Consider the following 17,929-nt stretch of genomic DNA (forward strand, 5'->3'; position numbering starts at 1 on the left):
CGCCCTCCCCGAGCCTGCGTCACCATCTGCGCCAGCGCCTGCCTCGGCCTCCGGCACACGGCCAGGCTCCGGAACGGGGCTGGCGAGCGGCAGGGCCCGGGGGAGCTGCCGCGGCACTAGCGGCAACGTCAAGCGAAGTGGAAAGATTTTTGTTAATGCCAATAAAAGATGAAGGAGCAGGAACCGTGTCCCAGCCCGGCTCAGCACCGAGCCCAGCAGAGCCGTGCAGCGTCACGGGGGTGCAGCACTGGCGCTATTTTTACCCCTGGCAGCTTATCGTTCCCCGGCCGTGCTGGGATTGCTGCAGCGGAGGAGCTGCTTGCTGTGATTCGGCTGATAAACAGCAACAGGCCAGGGGGAGCTGAAACCGTTCTTGTCTCAGGAAAACTCCTGGGGGTTACAAGAGAATTCAAACCTAGCCAAATCTTGTACAAGGGATGGCAGCAGCTCAGCTCCCTCACACCCACAGCACAGGGTCACAGCTTCGGTGTGCTGGTGACATCGCAGCTCATCACCACTCCCGGGTTTGTTGTTCCAAGGAGAACCCACCCAAAACCATCATCCTTCAGCTTAAAAGTTGTCAGCTTTCAGCTTTTAAAGCATGTTCTTTCATCCACAGCAGGTTTCACCCCCACTGCAGAGCTGCGGGCCAGGACAGAAGTTGGAGGCTTTGGACAAATAAGGGCCAAGCTTTGTTTGCCTTCAGCAGACTAAGGTCAAGGCTGGCCCCTAACCCCCCCACCTCAGGGCTTTTTGCCTTTCTCCCAACCATCCCAGCAGCTTGGCTCCAGGCAGAAGCAAGCCAGGGTTTGATTTACAAGGTGTAGGTGAAGCTCAACCTGTTGAACACTAGACTCACCTTCAGGGTGGAAGGTTCACATAGGAAGCAGTCCATCCTGTCACCGTGGACACCCAGACATTAGTGCAAAGTAATAGGATTTGAGATAAAAAACCCTGCATAAAGTCTGCAGATGGTGTGGAGACAATCCCCAAGATTCAGCCCCCACAGCATGACTGTTGAGAAACCACAAAATCTCCTTGCTGGAGCCTTTTCAGAGTCTGGCCCATACCAGAAAGCAGTGAAATCAAGAGTGAAATACCTCAGTTACCCTGCACCCAAGCACCTGATTGCATGAACAAGGGAAACTTAGCTCTCAGCAGCTTTCCAGGCAGCACCAAGCTCTTCTGAAGCCTCTCTGCAAGCCCCAGGGCATGCACAGATAAGAGTTCCACGATCTAAACCACAGAGGATAGGCGTGCAGGCAGGGGGAACAAAGACCCTTAAGAGAATCTTAGCATGCACTGAGGTGGGACCTCCAGAAGTCATCTAGGTCAAACCCTCATTGCAGGCAGCAGGGACATCTCAGGAAGTTGCTCAGAGCCCAGTCAAACCTGACCTTGAATATCTTCAGAGATGTGACCTCCACCACCCTCATAATAAAGATCTTCTAACATCCAATCTAGATCTGCCTTGCTGTAGTTCCAAACCACTGCCCCTTAAAAAGCCCCATCACTTAGCAGGTGCACTCAGAACTGATCACCTGAACCACAAGAGGAAACCCACAGCACAATCTCAGCCAAGAAAAAAAAGGACAGTTCTGTGCACGTCAGGTTTGTACTGGTCATGAGTGCTCCTCTGATCCTCAGTAGGATCCAACGACTCTTCTCACCCCTGTACTCCATCCTGTGTGTCCCCTTTCACTGTCCTACTTGTCAGTGCTGCTCAAACTCCTCTGCACCACAGCAGATAGCCTACCCACCCCAAGGCCACAGAGGATAAGAGAGAGTTCTTTGTAGGAAAAAAATAAATAGTTTATTTATTTTAGAAGTTGGATGCTCCTGGCTCCTCTTCACTGCATTCAGACTCCATCTTCCTCTGCAAGCACAAAGCACACTTGTTAGCAGGGAAGAGTAAAACCACCAGCAGCCACCACCCACATCAACAGAGAGAGAGTCAGCACAGCACAACAGGTCATGCACCTCAAGGCTTTCTAGGACCTTAAGTTCTCGAGTCCAACAAACAGCATTCACATTTCATCCACTTCCATGTCAGGACTGAAATGACTTCATTTTACTACCCTAGCAATGGAGATCACCAGCTCAAGCTCACTGCCCTCACAGGTTCAGTTGTGGCAGATCTACGCCATTACTTACCCCTCATCACTCCTCAGTTTAGGTACTTTGGGTGTTGGTCCTCACAAGATTTTAAATATCTGCAGTTCCCCCTTGTAGTTTTAATGGTAAATTAGAGGGAAAATGACATTAATTACAGCTCCACAAGTTAATTTTTCCCTAAATTCCTATTTGCCTGTGCTTTTTTGTAGTTCAGGTTGGTTTCAAAGTTCAGTGTTCATAAAAATATTTCAGAAAAGCAGTTTTGTGACAACTTTCAGTTGAATCAACATCTGAGAGGCAGCTGCTCTATTGTTCCCCTTTCTCCTTGCTGACCATCACCCACCCCATTCAGAGTTATTTCTCCTTTGACCACCTACAGCATTCAGAGGACAGTTTATTTGATGCTGCAGGGCTGAAAAGCTTCAAACAATGGTTCTATCTTGGCTCTACAAAAGAAAGATTCAGCTGGTTTATATAAAATTGAGATGATTTGAGGGCAAATTTCAGGCAGGAGCTGCACAATACATCGGAGGGTGACAGACAACAGTCAGGACACCAACTACTTACTTGTCCTCATGCTGTCCTGGTCCCTCCATACACCACTGGGCATCATGCTGGATGTGCTCATGCTCAGCTCCTGAACTGGAAAAACATTCAGAAGTCAAACTCATGGAGATTTGAGATCTTTTGTACAAACTCCTGACTACAAAGGTACTTTTAACCACTGCTGCCAAGATACCACAAAACCCAAGACAGAGCCTGGGTGCACAGCAGGTTCAAGTTCACTCTTTCACTCACAGCAATTTCTCAAGTCACCAACCCAAAGCTGACTGAACATCAAGTGTCCAAGAAGCCTTTGTTACTCCCCCCCCACCGTTTCAAGCAACATCAGAAGTTATGCTTACTTCCCATGGATGAGCACTCCAGTTTCACTCAGCTTTCATCTTCACCTAAAGGATAACAACTGATGTTATTAAGGTAACACGCAGAAAACTGTGACTAACTTAAAAATCAAAGTTTTAAGATACATGGACTGATTAGTTATGAGGTGGGGGGGGGTGTGGGGGGCAGAAATTTACAAATTATTCCAAAACACTAAGTGGAAGAGTAAGGGGCAGAAATAGGCTAGCCTGAGCACTCGTGAAGAGATGAAAGAATATGCAGGTAGTTGACTGCAGAACTGCACCTTGTCTGAGCACAAACCGTAACCACCAGTCTGAGTACAGTGAGGTTTGATGGCAGCCAGAGGTATACTATCCCTTATGTGAAGGCATTCACAATTTTGTCAAGCTACTTCAACTCTTTTTACCCTAATCTTGTCTCCTTTCCTCTCCTTCGTGAAGGAGTGAAGTGTCCCTAACTCCTGTAGTCCTACAAGTGCTTCAAAAGCCAAAGGAAGACACTGGAGGTCAGCACTGTCAGTCACAGCTTTTGTTCTTGGCAAGGTTCTTCCCTTCTGAAGACCCAACCCCACCCTTTTGCTGCAGCTAAGTCAAGGGTGAACTGCAATGGGCAGCAGCTGGGGGTGCACTGTTAGGTTCTGTGCACACCTCTGGGAGGGAGACAAATCACACCATGGTCACAGTGTGATCTGACCAGGCAGGGCCAAGTTCAAGTTTAGTCTCAGACCCACCACCTGGGTTTTATCATGGCCCTCAGGAGCAGTAAAGTATGCACGTTTTGTTCTCTATGCCATAGCAACAAACACCATGCATAAGGGATACTATATCTTTGTGCATCCTTTTTAACACTCCAGATTCACTTATAGCAACACTCCTCCCAGCCCTCCCAAGTTAGCTCTTCAGTACTGGTGTTCAGAAGCAACATTTAGAGAGATGGGGTATTCACAGACCACTGCGGGATTGCACAGCCAAGTCCTAACATGTCAATCATTATCTAGCAGCAATGACAGAGGTGGGAAAAGGCCAATCCTCCCTTTTTTTCCTTTTCCAGTAAGCAGCTATTTAACAGCCCCACTAGGTTGTATGAGGAGAAGAAAAAAAAATGTATCTGAAGCTAATTAGCTGATTCCAAACTTGCTAGTAGTGGAAGAAGGCAAGTCATTAACCCAGAGCAGCATACTTTTAGTGTATCCTTTCCAACATGCTTAGCCTCATTTAACATAATGGAACAAGCCACTGGCCTTCCTGATCCTGTCACTGCAGCTGGCAATGATTAACAGAGACATGCAACCCCAGTACTGCTCGAGTCCTAAACTACTCACAGGCCTCAGTGTTTAGCTATGGGGAAAACTGCAAGCAAATCAGCACTGTGTATGCTTAATGTTACAGTAAAGCCCCCATCCACACTGTGCTGGGCTCTCCTGACAGCACCAGTACCTGATCTGAGGGCCTAACAGGTACGCAAATGTATTCTGACACCACACTTCTGAGCTTCAGGTAAGCTTTTGAGAAAAAAAAGTGTTTTTCACACAGGTATAAAACCAAGATGAAACACAATGCAAGCACTTTAATGTCATTACTTGTACCCACTTGTTACAGACTGACTTAGAGCAGACATGGCTATTTGCTTTTCAAGTTAGCTACCACACCAAGTTTCATTACTGCAGACAGTCAGAGCTGGTATGAGACCCAGGGTTCAGTCACAAACCGCTTGCTCCAAGAGTGTAAAAAACCTGCTAGTTCAAGTATGTAGAACAAGGCAGATGTGCCAGTAACCCCTCCATGACATTCCTGCAGGCCAAGTTTCCAGAGCACACTGGAATAACTAAGTCAGGTCTGAGCACTGGTTTAGAGTTCACCAGTGCAGTTTTGCTAGGCGACAGCATGCAGGCTGCCACTGGTATTGCTGCTGAAGTCTAGGCACAGGCAAGCCACTGCGAGAAGCCAAACTGACTTGTGACAGTGGTGTCAATGCTTGACTAGCTGGAGTTTGGCTACACTCACTGAGGTGTAACCCAAGACCTGCTGTTACGATCTTAAGGTGCAGCTGCTACTACTTCAGGCTTTCAATGGAATATAAGAAGGTAACTAAAGCAGAGGGCAAGGCTGTCCAGCAGATTCCCTGTTCCCCAGCAAGAATCCTGCCTGGAAGATGACACAGAAGGATCCACACTTGACAGTATTACCAGAAGTATGCAAAGCAGAACTTTGCAGAACAAGTAGGGAAATACATTACAACACCTCTGAAAAACTGAGTATCAGACAAGAGCTAGATCATGTGCTGAAAACAAGGGACCTTGAAATTCAGGTTGAAGAGCTAATGCAAAAGATCTGCAGATCAGCATGTCTGGATGTCTGGAAATGTAAAGCATGTTAATCATCCTGAAACACTACATTCAGTGCTTCTAGTAATGAAGAGTTTAGAATTACATCCCCAAGACTGATGAAAAATGAAATTGAGCATTATACTACCAAGATGAGTCTACAAGGCAGAAATACAGAATCTCATTGCTGTCAATTAAAGGCAGAGGAATGCATTATGCTTGTCAGTCAAGGATTAAAATAGACAACTGAAATGTCCAATAAGCTCTATGAAACTGCTTACAGAGATATTCAAGCACTCATGTGTTTGTCCTCAAAAAAAAATCCCCACCAGTCTCCAAGCTGTCTGTATTAGCAGGCTGGGAGCACACCCGAAGGCCAGAACAGTGATTCCAATGCATTTCCTACTGAGCCAGGACCCTACAGAGGGATGTGCTGAGGATGGGCCACTGGGTCACTACAGAGAGCGTGAACAGTCCTTTTCTAGGCACTGACAGCACCTAGGTGACTACTTGAGCAAGTCTAAGACCACATTCCCTCTTCCCCACAGAGCTCCTCTAAGAATACTTTGGTTACATCAGAACTAAGAAAGCCACAGAAGCCGAGTTGATATGCACAAAGGAATCGGGTCTGAAAACGCTCGTCTGAGAACCACCGTCACTTGTTGCCTCTGAACAAGACAAAGCTTCAAACTGAAAACCACGCGGCTTTGATGCAAGCTCAACATATACAGGTATGGAGAGTGCTGCACTGTAATTCCACAGTCAGAAGTGTGATGTCAGAATACCCACAAGTATAAGATTACATAGAAAGTCACCAAGTTAGATGATATTGCTTGTTACCTACCTGTACGCAGTCGGCAATGAGAATCTTGGAGCAAGCAGGAATACTACATCCGGGTCCTAATGTCCATTGCCATTTGTGGGACTACGTTCCTCACAGTTATGAACTGCAGAAATGCTGGCTAAGTGCAGTTATGTAGCAGGCCACTAGTTTTTTTGGTTTAAGTGTAAATTGCAGTCTCAAACTCCAGCAAAAATTTGCTGCCATGATAAATGGTTGCCAAAGAGAAGCCAAGAATTTTTTTTTCCTACCACAAAAATACCACAAAATCTCAAAAGCAGATTCAGTTTCTCATCAGCTGTATAAATGATTAGTGTGTCTACACCAGAAGAGAAGATTATTCTGCATTCATTCCTGAGAAAAGTATGAAGACACGTCTGTAACGATACCAATTTCTACAGGCTGCAGTTTTTAAGAGATCTCAGTGTCAAAATGGGCTCAATTTTGATGAAGGAAACTAAATTGCAACAGCAAATATCCTCCCAGTCCAGTATAAAAATTTGGCTATGTGATTCAGACCATCCAAAACCAGGTCTGACCAACAAAGCACTTTCCTAAATGTTTGGTTTTGAGTTTTTTTAAAGCTTCAATGATATCAATCTGATTTTAGGAGAAAAAAGTCCAAAACCTCATAGGAACAGAGCAAAGGAACATAACTTTCTCACCTCCCACATTTAGCAGCTTTAAGCATATTTTGAAGTTGACATGTTTGCCAGCTTTTAAAGACACAGCCTTTAAAAGGTCTTGGAAAGACGTTGGCTAGTTAATTGTATGCCTGTTTAATACATCCAACTGAAAGCAGAACTTGTTTTAGAAGTTCTGCTTCTGCAGCTCCCAACAAAGCTAGATTTAACCCCAACTTTCTGATGTTTTGAAAACTGCCAAATCTTGCAGGGTACTCAGCATGGTTTTGCAACTCAGCTATTTTTGTTATCTAGCAACAGAAGCTTACGTACAAAACAGGGGTACCAAAAGACAACCTCTGTAAGGTACAAGGACATCAGCATCCTTCAACTCTTCCAAGTTACATAACTATAAAAGAACATACTTTAGGATATGCACCAGCATCTCTTTAATAAAGAATGACATGTAATCTGAAAAATAAACTGAAAAAAATTAATTTAATGTTTAAGTTCAGAATTCCCCACCTCAAGACACCTTCAACCTTTAGCGGGTGTCCCATGAACACCCTTCCAGAGAACATATGCATTAATTAACACTACTTCAATCAAGCAAATTGCATCGGAACTGCTCATTTTCAAACTAAGTATCCAATACAAGTACTCCCAAATGCTTGGTCCACACTCTGGGAACTGCCAATCAGGAATTTCCTGAACAGCAATCGATCACTGTAGCATGTTAGCAACCCCCAAACCTTACTGGGACAATAAGAAGCGTTCAAGTGAGCAGAGTTGCTCTTTAGCACACTTCATGCTCTCACCTGTGTTACCTGGTAGCAGCTTCTCACAACATGCTATTTTTTTTATGTAAGGAGTAACAGCACTTCCAGTGAACACTTCAAGAGGGATCAAATCATCTGCACTCTCAAATACTGCAAAAATCTGATACTGAAGTTTTAACCACAGAGGAAAAAAAATTTGGCATAGAATTTAGAATTAGCCAATACTTAGCACAAGAAATGGGAAAAAAAAAGAGACCTCTGGAAGATTAAAAAGCTACTCACAGAATGCTGGGTAGTTGGGGAATGGTGTGAAGGTACAGCCAAAATAACTTTACCTACTTTGTGCCAAGCAGGTTGACGAATCCTGCATTAACACCAAGGTATCTGACACTGGGAAGTCATGTTCCCAGCTTATCTGGTACAGTGTAATAAATAAGCAAAGAAACTACCTTAGCAATGAGTCCAGAATGCTCTGAGATTCTTCTGGGGCTTAATGAAATGAACAGCAAGCTAACGAATTCAGCAAATCTTCTACAAAAGAACCTTAAAGGGAGTTTATTTGCACTGTGTAGTATTAACTATTAAACTCCAGATTCAGATACTACTTTTGAAGCATTATCTCCAAACATCAATAATAAAAGAGCGATAACCATCATGCAAGCAAGCTAATTTCTGTAGTTTACATAATTTGCCCACTGGCTACACGATTTAAGAATAGTTCCTGCAGTCCTCGTAATACAAATGATTGTATTCTGAACTAGGCAAATTAGTCCACTCAATTAGCATGAGGACACAAGCAAGTTAACTTTAAATCACTCCAGTAACACGTCTGGTCTTTTTGCCAAGCAATTTCACGTACAATACGGAGCAAGGCCAGATCCTGTAATCGCAGAGAGCTTAAGAGCATATAAACATCACATTAACAATCCTTTAGTTCTGAAGTCAGCCAGTACAAGTCATTCTATGGTTTTGTCTTTTTCAAGTAACCATTGCTAGTCTTCTGCTTTAAGTCTTTAAAAGATACCAAGCAGTAACTGCCAAGGTGGTTACGTGCTACCATCCCACCACCCGTTAGCCAGAGCTAAAAGAGGACATGTTACATACTGCACTGCTTGCAGCGTAGCTTCAGTTATTGTCTTACAGCACTTGCAAGAGTTTTAATTTACTTCCTTATTGCAGCACAATTAATGCTCAAAAAACCTGCACCTTACTGGAAAGTTTGGCTACTGTTTGGCCCAATCTTAGGCTAGAGGCATTCTGGGAGGAGATCTCTCTTCACCCCAGTTCCACACCCTGGTCTGGTTTGACCTCTATTCAGGACTCTGGGCTTACTGTAGGTGTGGTACTTTAGCCTCATTTGTTTAACCACGAATGGCAAAGGAGAGTTACTACATTTAGTTTTCTATTTATTTGAAGCACAGTAAAAAAAAGTTGGTACACTTTGGGAATTCAGTGGCACAAGGTACACTGCCATCAAGTTAGGGACGTTATACATCAAAAAAACAGCTAAATTTGTTTTGAAACACTGCATTACATAATTAAATTGTACTCGCCCAAACAGACCACTTACAAATATTAGGTCAGTAAGTTTCTAACATCCATAAAAACGTAGCTTTCTTACTAAAATGCAAGAATTAAAAAGTTGGTGTCTAAACAAGACAGACAAAAAACCAAACTGGAATGAAACTACAGGTCACATCTAAAATCGGGGCTTTTTGTTTGGGCCTTCATATTCTTCTCTCCCTCTACCATATCCTGTTGGTGTTCCAGGCCCCATTCCTCTAGGACCCTGGCCACCCACGGGCCCCGCACCTCCCTGCCCAAAGCGTTCAGGACGCTATTGGAACAGAATTAACAGTTCATTATAGGTAGTTGATGTCCATGTGTGTTAAGTATATATTTTTAGAAGGTTCCGTAGTCAAGGTTCGTCGATACAATCACCATTGAGCCGATCCACAGGTACCGGGAACATAGAAAGGAAAAAAGGGTAATTTAAAAATTAGTTTATTGTCATACATGCCTTGAGGTATGTTCCCACTTGATGCATTCTCATACATCTGTTACAAAGAACAGATCCTCCCTGCAGTGCTAGAAATGTAAGCATTAGTGCAGATGTGAATTAAAAACAACTTTTCCAAATGAGCTCTAGCAATTTTCAACCAAGTTAATGCAAACAGCTTGCAAACTTCTCACCTTTAGTGCAGGAAAAGCTTAGAGATTACATCACTGTCATTTCCACGAGCCTAGCCAGAAAATGACTCTTCAGTTCACTCAAGTATGAGCTGACATTCATCAAATGTCGTGGTAAACAGAATGCCTACTCACCAGTTAATGGCATGTGCTGCAATAGAGACCATGTGCTTTTCAAGATGGGTTAAAGAGACTAGGGTCTGCTGACTAAACTGCAGAGGCCTTAGGCAGTAACCAAAACTGAGTGTGAGCACTACTGGATTGCAAGAAGAAAAAAAAAATATATGTGAAAAAAAAGGCTGATGACCAATGATTTACCTAACCAACGCAACTGCTCGCTCCAAAGACTTGCATTTGTTAACATCCCACGGACCCCAGAGCTGCTGCAGAATATGCAAAACCTCTTCCAAGAATTACAATTTATTCCCTTTCCAGTTGGAACTATGCACAGAGGGCTGTGTGCATCGAGTCAGTATCTCCCTTCCCACCCCCCCACCTTCACCGCAAGCTCTTGGCAAACTCGCAACTTCACAGCATTGAAAGGTTTCACACCAAGATGTAAAAGCTAAATCAACCCTGCAGTAAAGCAGAGGCTTTAAGTCTTTTTACTAGTACCTCTAGTTGCATGTACTTTGTTCAGTTACTGTACCAGTAGGTGTGATCAGCATTCCATCTACAGAACTGCCATTGTAAAGTCAGAGATAGTTTTAAACTTTCACTTCAAGCAAGTTTCCCACTACCGAGTAACGGAACAGTGGTAAGTTGGTTGTTACAAAAGGTTATCTGCAACTGAAAATGCACACTTCAAGTTCTGGACTTCTGAAAAGTGTCAATCCTTCCAAGAAAGGAATTTCAGAAAGATTGTCTAGATCCTTTCTGCCTAGCTCACAGCAACTTGAGTTTAATCTCCAGGTCTGCTTAAAAGTTATCAGCTCAGTAACTGTGGCAGCAATGTGTGGCAGAGATCCCCATCCTATGAAACTCGAGGCAGTTAAACCATCTTCCTGTCACACCTTCTGCATTATTAGCACCTTCTCAAGTCTTACACAAGTTCAGCATGCACCTGTACCAAGAATTCCAGGAGAAAAACGAACACAGAACTCATCACAGACTGCCTGATTGTTCACAGAAGCTTAGGAACTGCTTCAGTATCAGTGGATTATCTGGATACGGTAAGGCCAGCGGCACTGTCTACTGAATCAATGATGCCTGCAACGTTATTTCCAAAGATGGTTCCCAAAAAAAACAGAAGGTACTTAAGCTACTATGGTAGCTCACCACAAGTCAGATGCCTAAACCCACCCAAAAATCATTTAGTTCAGCTTGTGCTACAGAGCATACACCCCTTCAGAAGGGTGAAAGCACACTGGTATCACCACCTAAGCCGACAGATCTCCACCCTACCCACTCAGCATTTCTTTAATCTGCATTAGTGTGCTAACACCATGTGGGCTGGCAGCCCCTTCACACATATAGTGTGCCAAAAATTGTGCAGTTTGAAGACAAACCTCAGGACATGAGATATGCCACGGCTTTAACAAACTCCACCTCTATAGTCGTGTCCACCAAGGGAAAACAACAGGCTGTCATTCCTTTGCAAGATAGGAACCCCAAAAAGGGCTACAGTCAAGGATGGCTGGAACATGCCTAAAGCTAAAAACCAGCATTTCTGCTCTTCTATGGCAAACATCAGCACACATCAGTGATATGCTGTTCACCATTCATTACTTAAATTAATCTGCTGCTAAAAGGACATGAGCAGATTGTTGAATTAACAGCATACCCGTCCCAACATGCATCCATCCTAACTAGGCTTGGAAGGGACAAAATAAATGCAACGTTACACAGGAAAGGACAAAAATCTCTTTTGTCCTCAAGTACAGAATATCAAATATTGAAGAACTACTAAAGGAGGTGTTTAAATGATGGAATTTGGCAGATTCTCCATAGGATTTATTTTTAAAAAAAATCCTTCCAAGCCTAACAGTGACGCAGAATTTCCCAAGTCCAATAAAGTCAGAGTTAATTGCAAATGTGCTGAGGAGCACATTTGAATTCACTTACAAACAACTTCCGACTCTGTAAGCTACCATAATGGTTAACAACTACTCTACTACTACGTACTGCCACGCTACTCTGTGTGTTAAACACCTGACAAGAGAGTCAGCAGTTAACAGTGACATTTACACAACCATCCGAACACTGGCAGAGAAACTCAAGTCCCAACAGCAACAATTCCCTTGTGCTAAACTAAAGCCACCACAGGATACGTTACCATGTCACTTCCCATCATAGAACCACTCATGGCTGCTTGGCCAACTCCTGGATTAGCTTCATAACCTATTCCGCCACCACCTCCCAGAGGTGGAAATTTCTGGGCTGCAGAAGCATAAGGATCTAAGGAAGAGAAATACATAATCATCTTCTGACAGTTTATGAGTTAACCACATAAAGGAATTACGTAAAAAATTCTTTACCTCCCATGTTCATTGTGGTGGCACCACCCATCCTCATGTCTCTCTCCCTCTGTATAGAAGAAATGGCTTTTAGCACAGATAATTAACTACTCAAACCCATCCTTTCAGGAGACAGAAGCACACCTTCAGCCAACTACCACCACAGCAACCACACAAAGACATGGCAGGAGCAAGCATGATATGGGTCAGAAGGGACTCCAAAGATCATCTAATTCCAATTCCCTGCCATGGACAGGGACAACTCCAGTAGGAGGACACCTCCTTGATAACCCAGTCCAGGTTAATCAAGGCCCCATCCAACACCTTCAGGCTTGGAGCCACCTCAATTTTTGTGGGCAACCTGCTCCAGTGCCTCAGTGCCCTCGTGGGGACAAACTGTTTTTTAGTGTCTCATCTCAATCCACCTTCTTCCAGTTTGAATCCATTACCCCTTGTCCTGTCACTACACAGTTGCGTAACAAGTCCCTCTCCAGCAGTTCACTTTAAGTACTGGAAGGCTGCTCAAGTCTCCCCAGAGCCTGCTCTTCTCCAGGCTGAATAATCCCAACTCTCTCAGCCTGTCCTCACAGGAGAGGTGCTCCAGCCCTCTGCTCATCTTCATGGTCATCCTCTTGTTGAAAACAGACCAACATCTCAATCATGAGAATGCATCAGAGAACTCCTGAACATTGTAACACATCCATGAAAACACTAACGATTTCACTTACTGGATCCATGTAACCCATTCTACTATAATTCTCTTCCCTCTGTCTTCTCATCTGTTCTTCCATCTCCCGCTGGCGTATCATCATCTCCTCCTCCCTCCTGCGGCGCTCCTCCTCCTGCCTGATCATCCCAAAGCAGACAAACCTCAGCAGTGCAGCATAACCAACACTTCCCACCAACATGAGTCCCACAAGCACTGAATTAATTACACTTGAACAAAAAAAACCCCAATCCCACAAGGTATAATCTATGATGCTCAAAATACTCAAGAGAAAACTTACACTGCAGTTCAATTTCTCAAATACAAGCTGAAGCAGCAGTGGTGTTTCTTGAAAAATAAAAAACTTTCATATGTAAGTCATGTTAAAAAAAGCAAAGAACATTGAAACCCCTCCCCCATGAAAGCCAAACCAACCTCAGCTGGATTTCCTTGCGCTTCTGCATCTCTTGATTGTGGAGCTCTTCCATGCGTCTGAGCTCTTCCTGACGCCTCATGAGATCTGCAGAAGCAAAACTTGTCAGCAGCTATTCCACAAACATCAGATTTGAGTTAGACCAACCTCATCTGCACTCTGGCAGAGAGCTGCCTTCAGAGTGCTAATATTCTTAATACTACTGCAGTTAATTAAAAACTGGCAATCTACCAGCTGCTCTTTTTGAGCCTGACATTCTCAAGTTGGCTGTAGGAAGCATGAATTTATTCATTAAACAACACTGCATCTAAAGCAAAAAGATGATACAGAACTCAAAGCCAATTACCTTGACGCAGGAGGTTTGCCTGATGCTCATGATAAGCATCTTCCATCTCACTTTCAAGTTTGTCCTTGGCATCTTTCATGTTTTTTGCTACTTGCTCTCTCTGCTGCTTTTCCATTTCATCTAAAGATTTCCACCTCTGGGAATATTCAAATTCAAAACTGCCAGGCTGAGCAAAACGAGGAGGAGTCTCTCTTTCCCTGCAAGAAGGAAGAGGCTTTCAGGCTGGGGAAACTGAAGGTCAATAGAAGATCACACAAGCAGAAAAGCAGAACTATCAGGGAACATCAACAGAGCCCTGAAGATATCACCTCACAACTATGCGAGAGAGAACTTGCTTGTGACAGATGCATTTGACAAGCTTAAATTGCAGCATTTAAATAGAACAATTCTACAAGTACTGCAGTAAAAATGGAGGCTCCTGCATTGTAATATCCAAGCAAATCTTCTCACTTACAGTTCTACTGCATGTTTTTCTTGTTCTTAACTTCTTCCTTAAGACACTCCACTGCTGGCAACTGTCAGGCCTTTGCCCAAGCTGCTCAAAACAACAGCAAATGGAGAGGTGGGATTTTTTCAGTGCTGACTTACCCCAAGCACTGTCTTTCACAGGCAAGGAATAATCTTCATTTTGTTTTTAAATACTTTTCAAAACGCCTGAGGGGCATCTAAAGAAACTGGAGTTTAAGCTTCAGTAATAATGGAACAAAACTAGGCAAGTTCAAAAGCTTTTCATGCATTAGCAATGTAAAGTATTGCAACATTTTAAGAACACTAAGCTACAGGGGTTTTGAGACACTTCCTCAGTATTGAAGGGTTTTGATCAAAGCAAGTAATTTTGAACACTTTCTCATACAAACAAGACTGCCTGGATCCCTTCTGCAGTTCTTTTCCTTATCTAAGAAAATATTTTTACAAACACGTTTAATATACAGACTCTGACCTAAACCTACTACTGAGGAAAAGACTCCTACATTCTCTCACCTATTCTTATATGCAGAGTGGTCAGCTTTGTAAAGCAAATCCATAAGCAACTAGTTTTTACTTATCACAGAATTAAAATGCTACTTATTTAACATTTAATAGAATAAACTTCAGTCTGCAAATTCCCTATGAGATAAGCATAAGATGCACCTAAAGACAATAGCTCTCAACAAGACAAGCAAACATTTGAAGCCTGATTTTCAAGGGCTTCTACACATATCAAACCCCACGGTATTAGGCTGCTATTTAGACTTTGCTGTTTGAGGTACAATGCAGGAAACTGCTTATGTAACGATTAATGAATACATTAAACTGATCAGTGTTATTTACCTAAAAGCAAAACTATTACCAAAAGCCCCAAGAACAGAAAATACTACTCAAAAGTCAAAGCCTGTTTCTGAAAAATCACTCCACTTCCTTCAGAGACTGGGACAGCCCTACCTACAACATCTACATACTCTTTACACCGAAAGATAAGTGCCTACTTTTGATACATCGGATTCTTCTGAGCAAGTTTTTCTGGAAGACCATCTTCATCATCCAGTTGTTCCAAAGGTTCCACAATAACTGGCCTAGGAGTGCTGAACAAAAAAAATACTCGTTTTACTCTTCTATCAGAAGTTCTATTCTGACAAACCAGAAGCCAACAATTGGGTTCAGCTTAAAACTAACTCCTAGGCAGCAAGATACTTACGTTGTCAACAAAAACACTCCTTCAGTACACCGTTCAAATGCTTTTCTTGCAGCTGGCTTTGATGCAAACTCAACAATGCCTTTTCCCGTTGATCTACCTCGATCATCTACAATCACAACAGCTCTTTCCACTGGACCGAACTGAGAAAAGGCCTCCTCCAATAACTCGTTGGACACATAAGGTGAAAGATTACGCACGGAAAGAGCAGCAGCATGTGTGGCAAACCGAACACGAAGCTGTCTGCCCCTCATGGGGGTATCGTCCAGTTCTGCCTTCGCAATTTCTGCAAGGGCCCTAGATTCCTAGAAAGTTCAAGATCCAGTTTTAGAAAACCAAGCTTAAATAACTAGTTCATAAGAATCAGACGGATAGACGTAAAGTAAAAAGCCTACCAATTTAATGAATCCAAAGCCTTTCCCCTTGTTGATAAAAACCTCTCCTGGCTCCCCATATTTGGCGAACAGTCTTTTAAAGTCTTCGTCTGTTATATCAGCAGGCAAATTCCCAACAAACAAGCGGCAACGCTGAGTATAGGTCTTCTCCCCGGGTCGCCTCAGAAGGGAGAGGTTTGCTTTAAATCCCTACAAAGAAGCAGACCATTGGAGCCATCACTACGCGCAAGCCCCGGCGCCTGCCCCGCCAAGCCGCGGCCTTCTCCCGCCAGGAAGCCCGAAGCACCGCCTGCAGCGAATACAAACCCACACTGCCACAGAGCCCTCAGGCTGCAGTCGGGAGCTGCCTAGACACCTAGGAAACACGCGTATCACGTTTAGGTGCCGCCAAGGCCGGCTCCGCTGCCCGCCGCCGCCGCTCTCGGCTCGGCCTCGCCCAGGCCCCCCCCCCGCCCCCGCGCTCCTCCCCTCAAGATGGCAGCGAGGGCGCGCGGAGCCGCCGGGCCGGGCCGCAGCCGCCGCCATCTTGTGGCTCGGGGAGGGGGGAGGGGGCCATGACTCACCTCGTCCGAGAGCTTCTCGCCGCCGCTGCCGCCACCGGCCGAGCCTTGCTGCGAGGAGAGGCTCTGCTGTCCCTGGTGCTGCTGCTGCCCGCGGCCCCGTGGCTCGCCCCCCGGCCCGCCGCGGTGCCCCGGCCCGCCCTTGTGCGGCCCACCGGGTCCCTGTTGGGGACCTCCCGGTCCCTTGGGCCCGCCACCAGGAGATTGTCCTTGTCCTTTCTTAGGACCGCCGGCGGGGGTGGGGCTGGGGCTCGGTTTAGGCTGCGGCTGCCCTCCGGGGCCGGATGGAGTAGAAGAGGGCGTCGAGACCGGGGTCGTCTGCTGCTGCTGCTGTTGCTGCCCCGCGGGCAGTGTGGACGGCGGAGGCGCTCCTGGACCTGCCTGGCTGCTGGCAGTTCCCGCTGTGGTGGAGGCGGATGAAGAAGACGAAGAAGGTGGAGCAGAGGTTGACACAGGTGGCTTCGGAGGCTCAGGCTTCGGGCCCCCGCCCGGTGGGCCGCCCGGGCCCTGCGGGCCGCCTCCCATAGGGCCGCGATTCTGGCCCATGCCCATGCCGGGCGGCGGAGAACGGAAATCGTGGTTTGGGCCGCCACGGCCACCGCCGCCCCCACGCCGGTGGAAGCCGCCTCCACCGCCGCCACGGCTACGGAACCGATCCCGCGACATGGTGGTGGCGGAGGGTAGAGGAAGAAAAGAGCTGCTCCGGCCGCGAGTGCTGCTCCTCAGAGCCCACTGCTTAAAATGGCGGCGAGCTGGTCGGCCTCGCCGCCGCCTTTGTCCGTCCCTAATATAGTTTCCCCGCCCCCGGAAACCACTTTTCCCACCCCGCTAACCAATCACCGGCCTCGCCGGCAATGACCGATAGGCGGAGCCACCAATAACGCGTCCCTATTGCACTACCTCTTTGATCTCATTGGGAAGGAGCTTGCACGCTGGCGATTTGCTCACGTGACCACCAACGTTAGCGCCAATTGATCCGTTAACCTCCCGTGTGCTGATTGGACAATTTGACCGGCGGGAGGCGAAGTCACCAAAGAGCCTCGGCTTGCGATTGGCTGCCCGGGACGTCAGTCGGATGGGAGCCTGCCGGCCGGCCCAGGTTCACAGCGCGGGCCGAAGTCCCGGTCGCGTCCCAGCCCCGCGGTCACGGCAGGCGGCTCCGACCGGCCTCCAGCACCGGGATACAGCCCGGACGCAAAGGGAACCGAGTTGCGGGGCCTGGTGGCACTCCCGCCCAGCAGCCACAGCCCTCAGCTGGAAAAATGTCAACTAAATCTATTTCCCAGTAAATTCAGTTGGCTGCTTTACCACGGCCGGCAGCCTTCGCTTCTATTTAGAAAGCAAATTTGATCTAGTATTGATCCAAGGATAGCGGCGGAAAGCCGGCGCCAGCACGAGTGGGTCACGTTTCTTTCCCTCTGGTGCACGAGAAAGCCAACATGAACCCCTTGAGCACCGACCCAAGATCTGCTCTGAGCTCGTCTCTTCTGACAAGAGGATGTCGAACCCCTCCAATGTAAACCAATCATTCTTAGCTCAAAAATAAAGCAGCTGCAACAACAACAACAACCCCCAAAACCCTCACAG

At 45.8% G+C, this 17,929-nt stretch overlaps 1 protein-coding gene across 2 annotated transcripts; it reads right to left on the reverse strand.

Annotated features, from left to right (window-relative positions):
* Positions 1-1,787: 1,787 nt before the first annotated feature.
* Positions 1,788-17,118, reverse strand: SFPQ (splicing factor proline and glutamine rich). Of its 2 annotated transcripts, XM_064172811.1 has the most exons (12): positions 16,346-17,118; positions 15,783-15,971; positions 15,391-15,692; positions 15,182-15,277; positions 13,716-13,912; positions 13,372-13,456; positions 12,959-13,076; positions 12,252-12,300; positions 12,050-12,171; positions 3,021-3,065; positions 2,683-2,757; positions 1,788-2,225 (listed from the first exon to the last, which is right to left on the reverse strand). In XM_064172811.1, exons 1-10 carry the CDS (start codon positions 17,006-17,008, stop codon positions 3,045-3,047), a joined length of 1,842 nt encoding a protein of 613 aa, XP_064028881.1. In that variant the 5' UTR covers positions 17,009-17,118; the 3' UTR covers positions 1,788-2,225; positions 2,683-2,757; positions 3,021-3,044. The 2 variants fall into 2 exon arrangements, with proteins under 2 accessions (XP_064028881.1, XP_064028880.1); XM_064172810.1 differs by lacking the exons at positions 1,788-2,225; positions 2,683-2,757; positions 3,021-3,065 and adding an exon at positions 7,285-9,421.
* Between the last annotated feature and the right edge of the window lie 811 nt (positions 17,119-17,929).

Source organism: Pogoniulus pusillus, chromosome 37, assembly GCF_015220805.1.
Source record: "Pogoniulus pusillus isolate bPogPus1 chromosome 37, bPogPus1.pri, whole genome shotgun sequence".
Classification (NCBI taxonomy): domain Eukaryota; kingdom Metazoa; phylum Chordata; class Aves; order Piciformes; family Lybiidae; genus Pogoniulus; species Pogoniulus pusillus.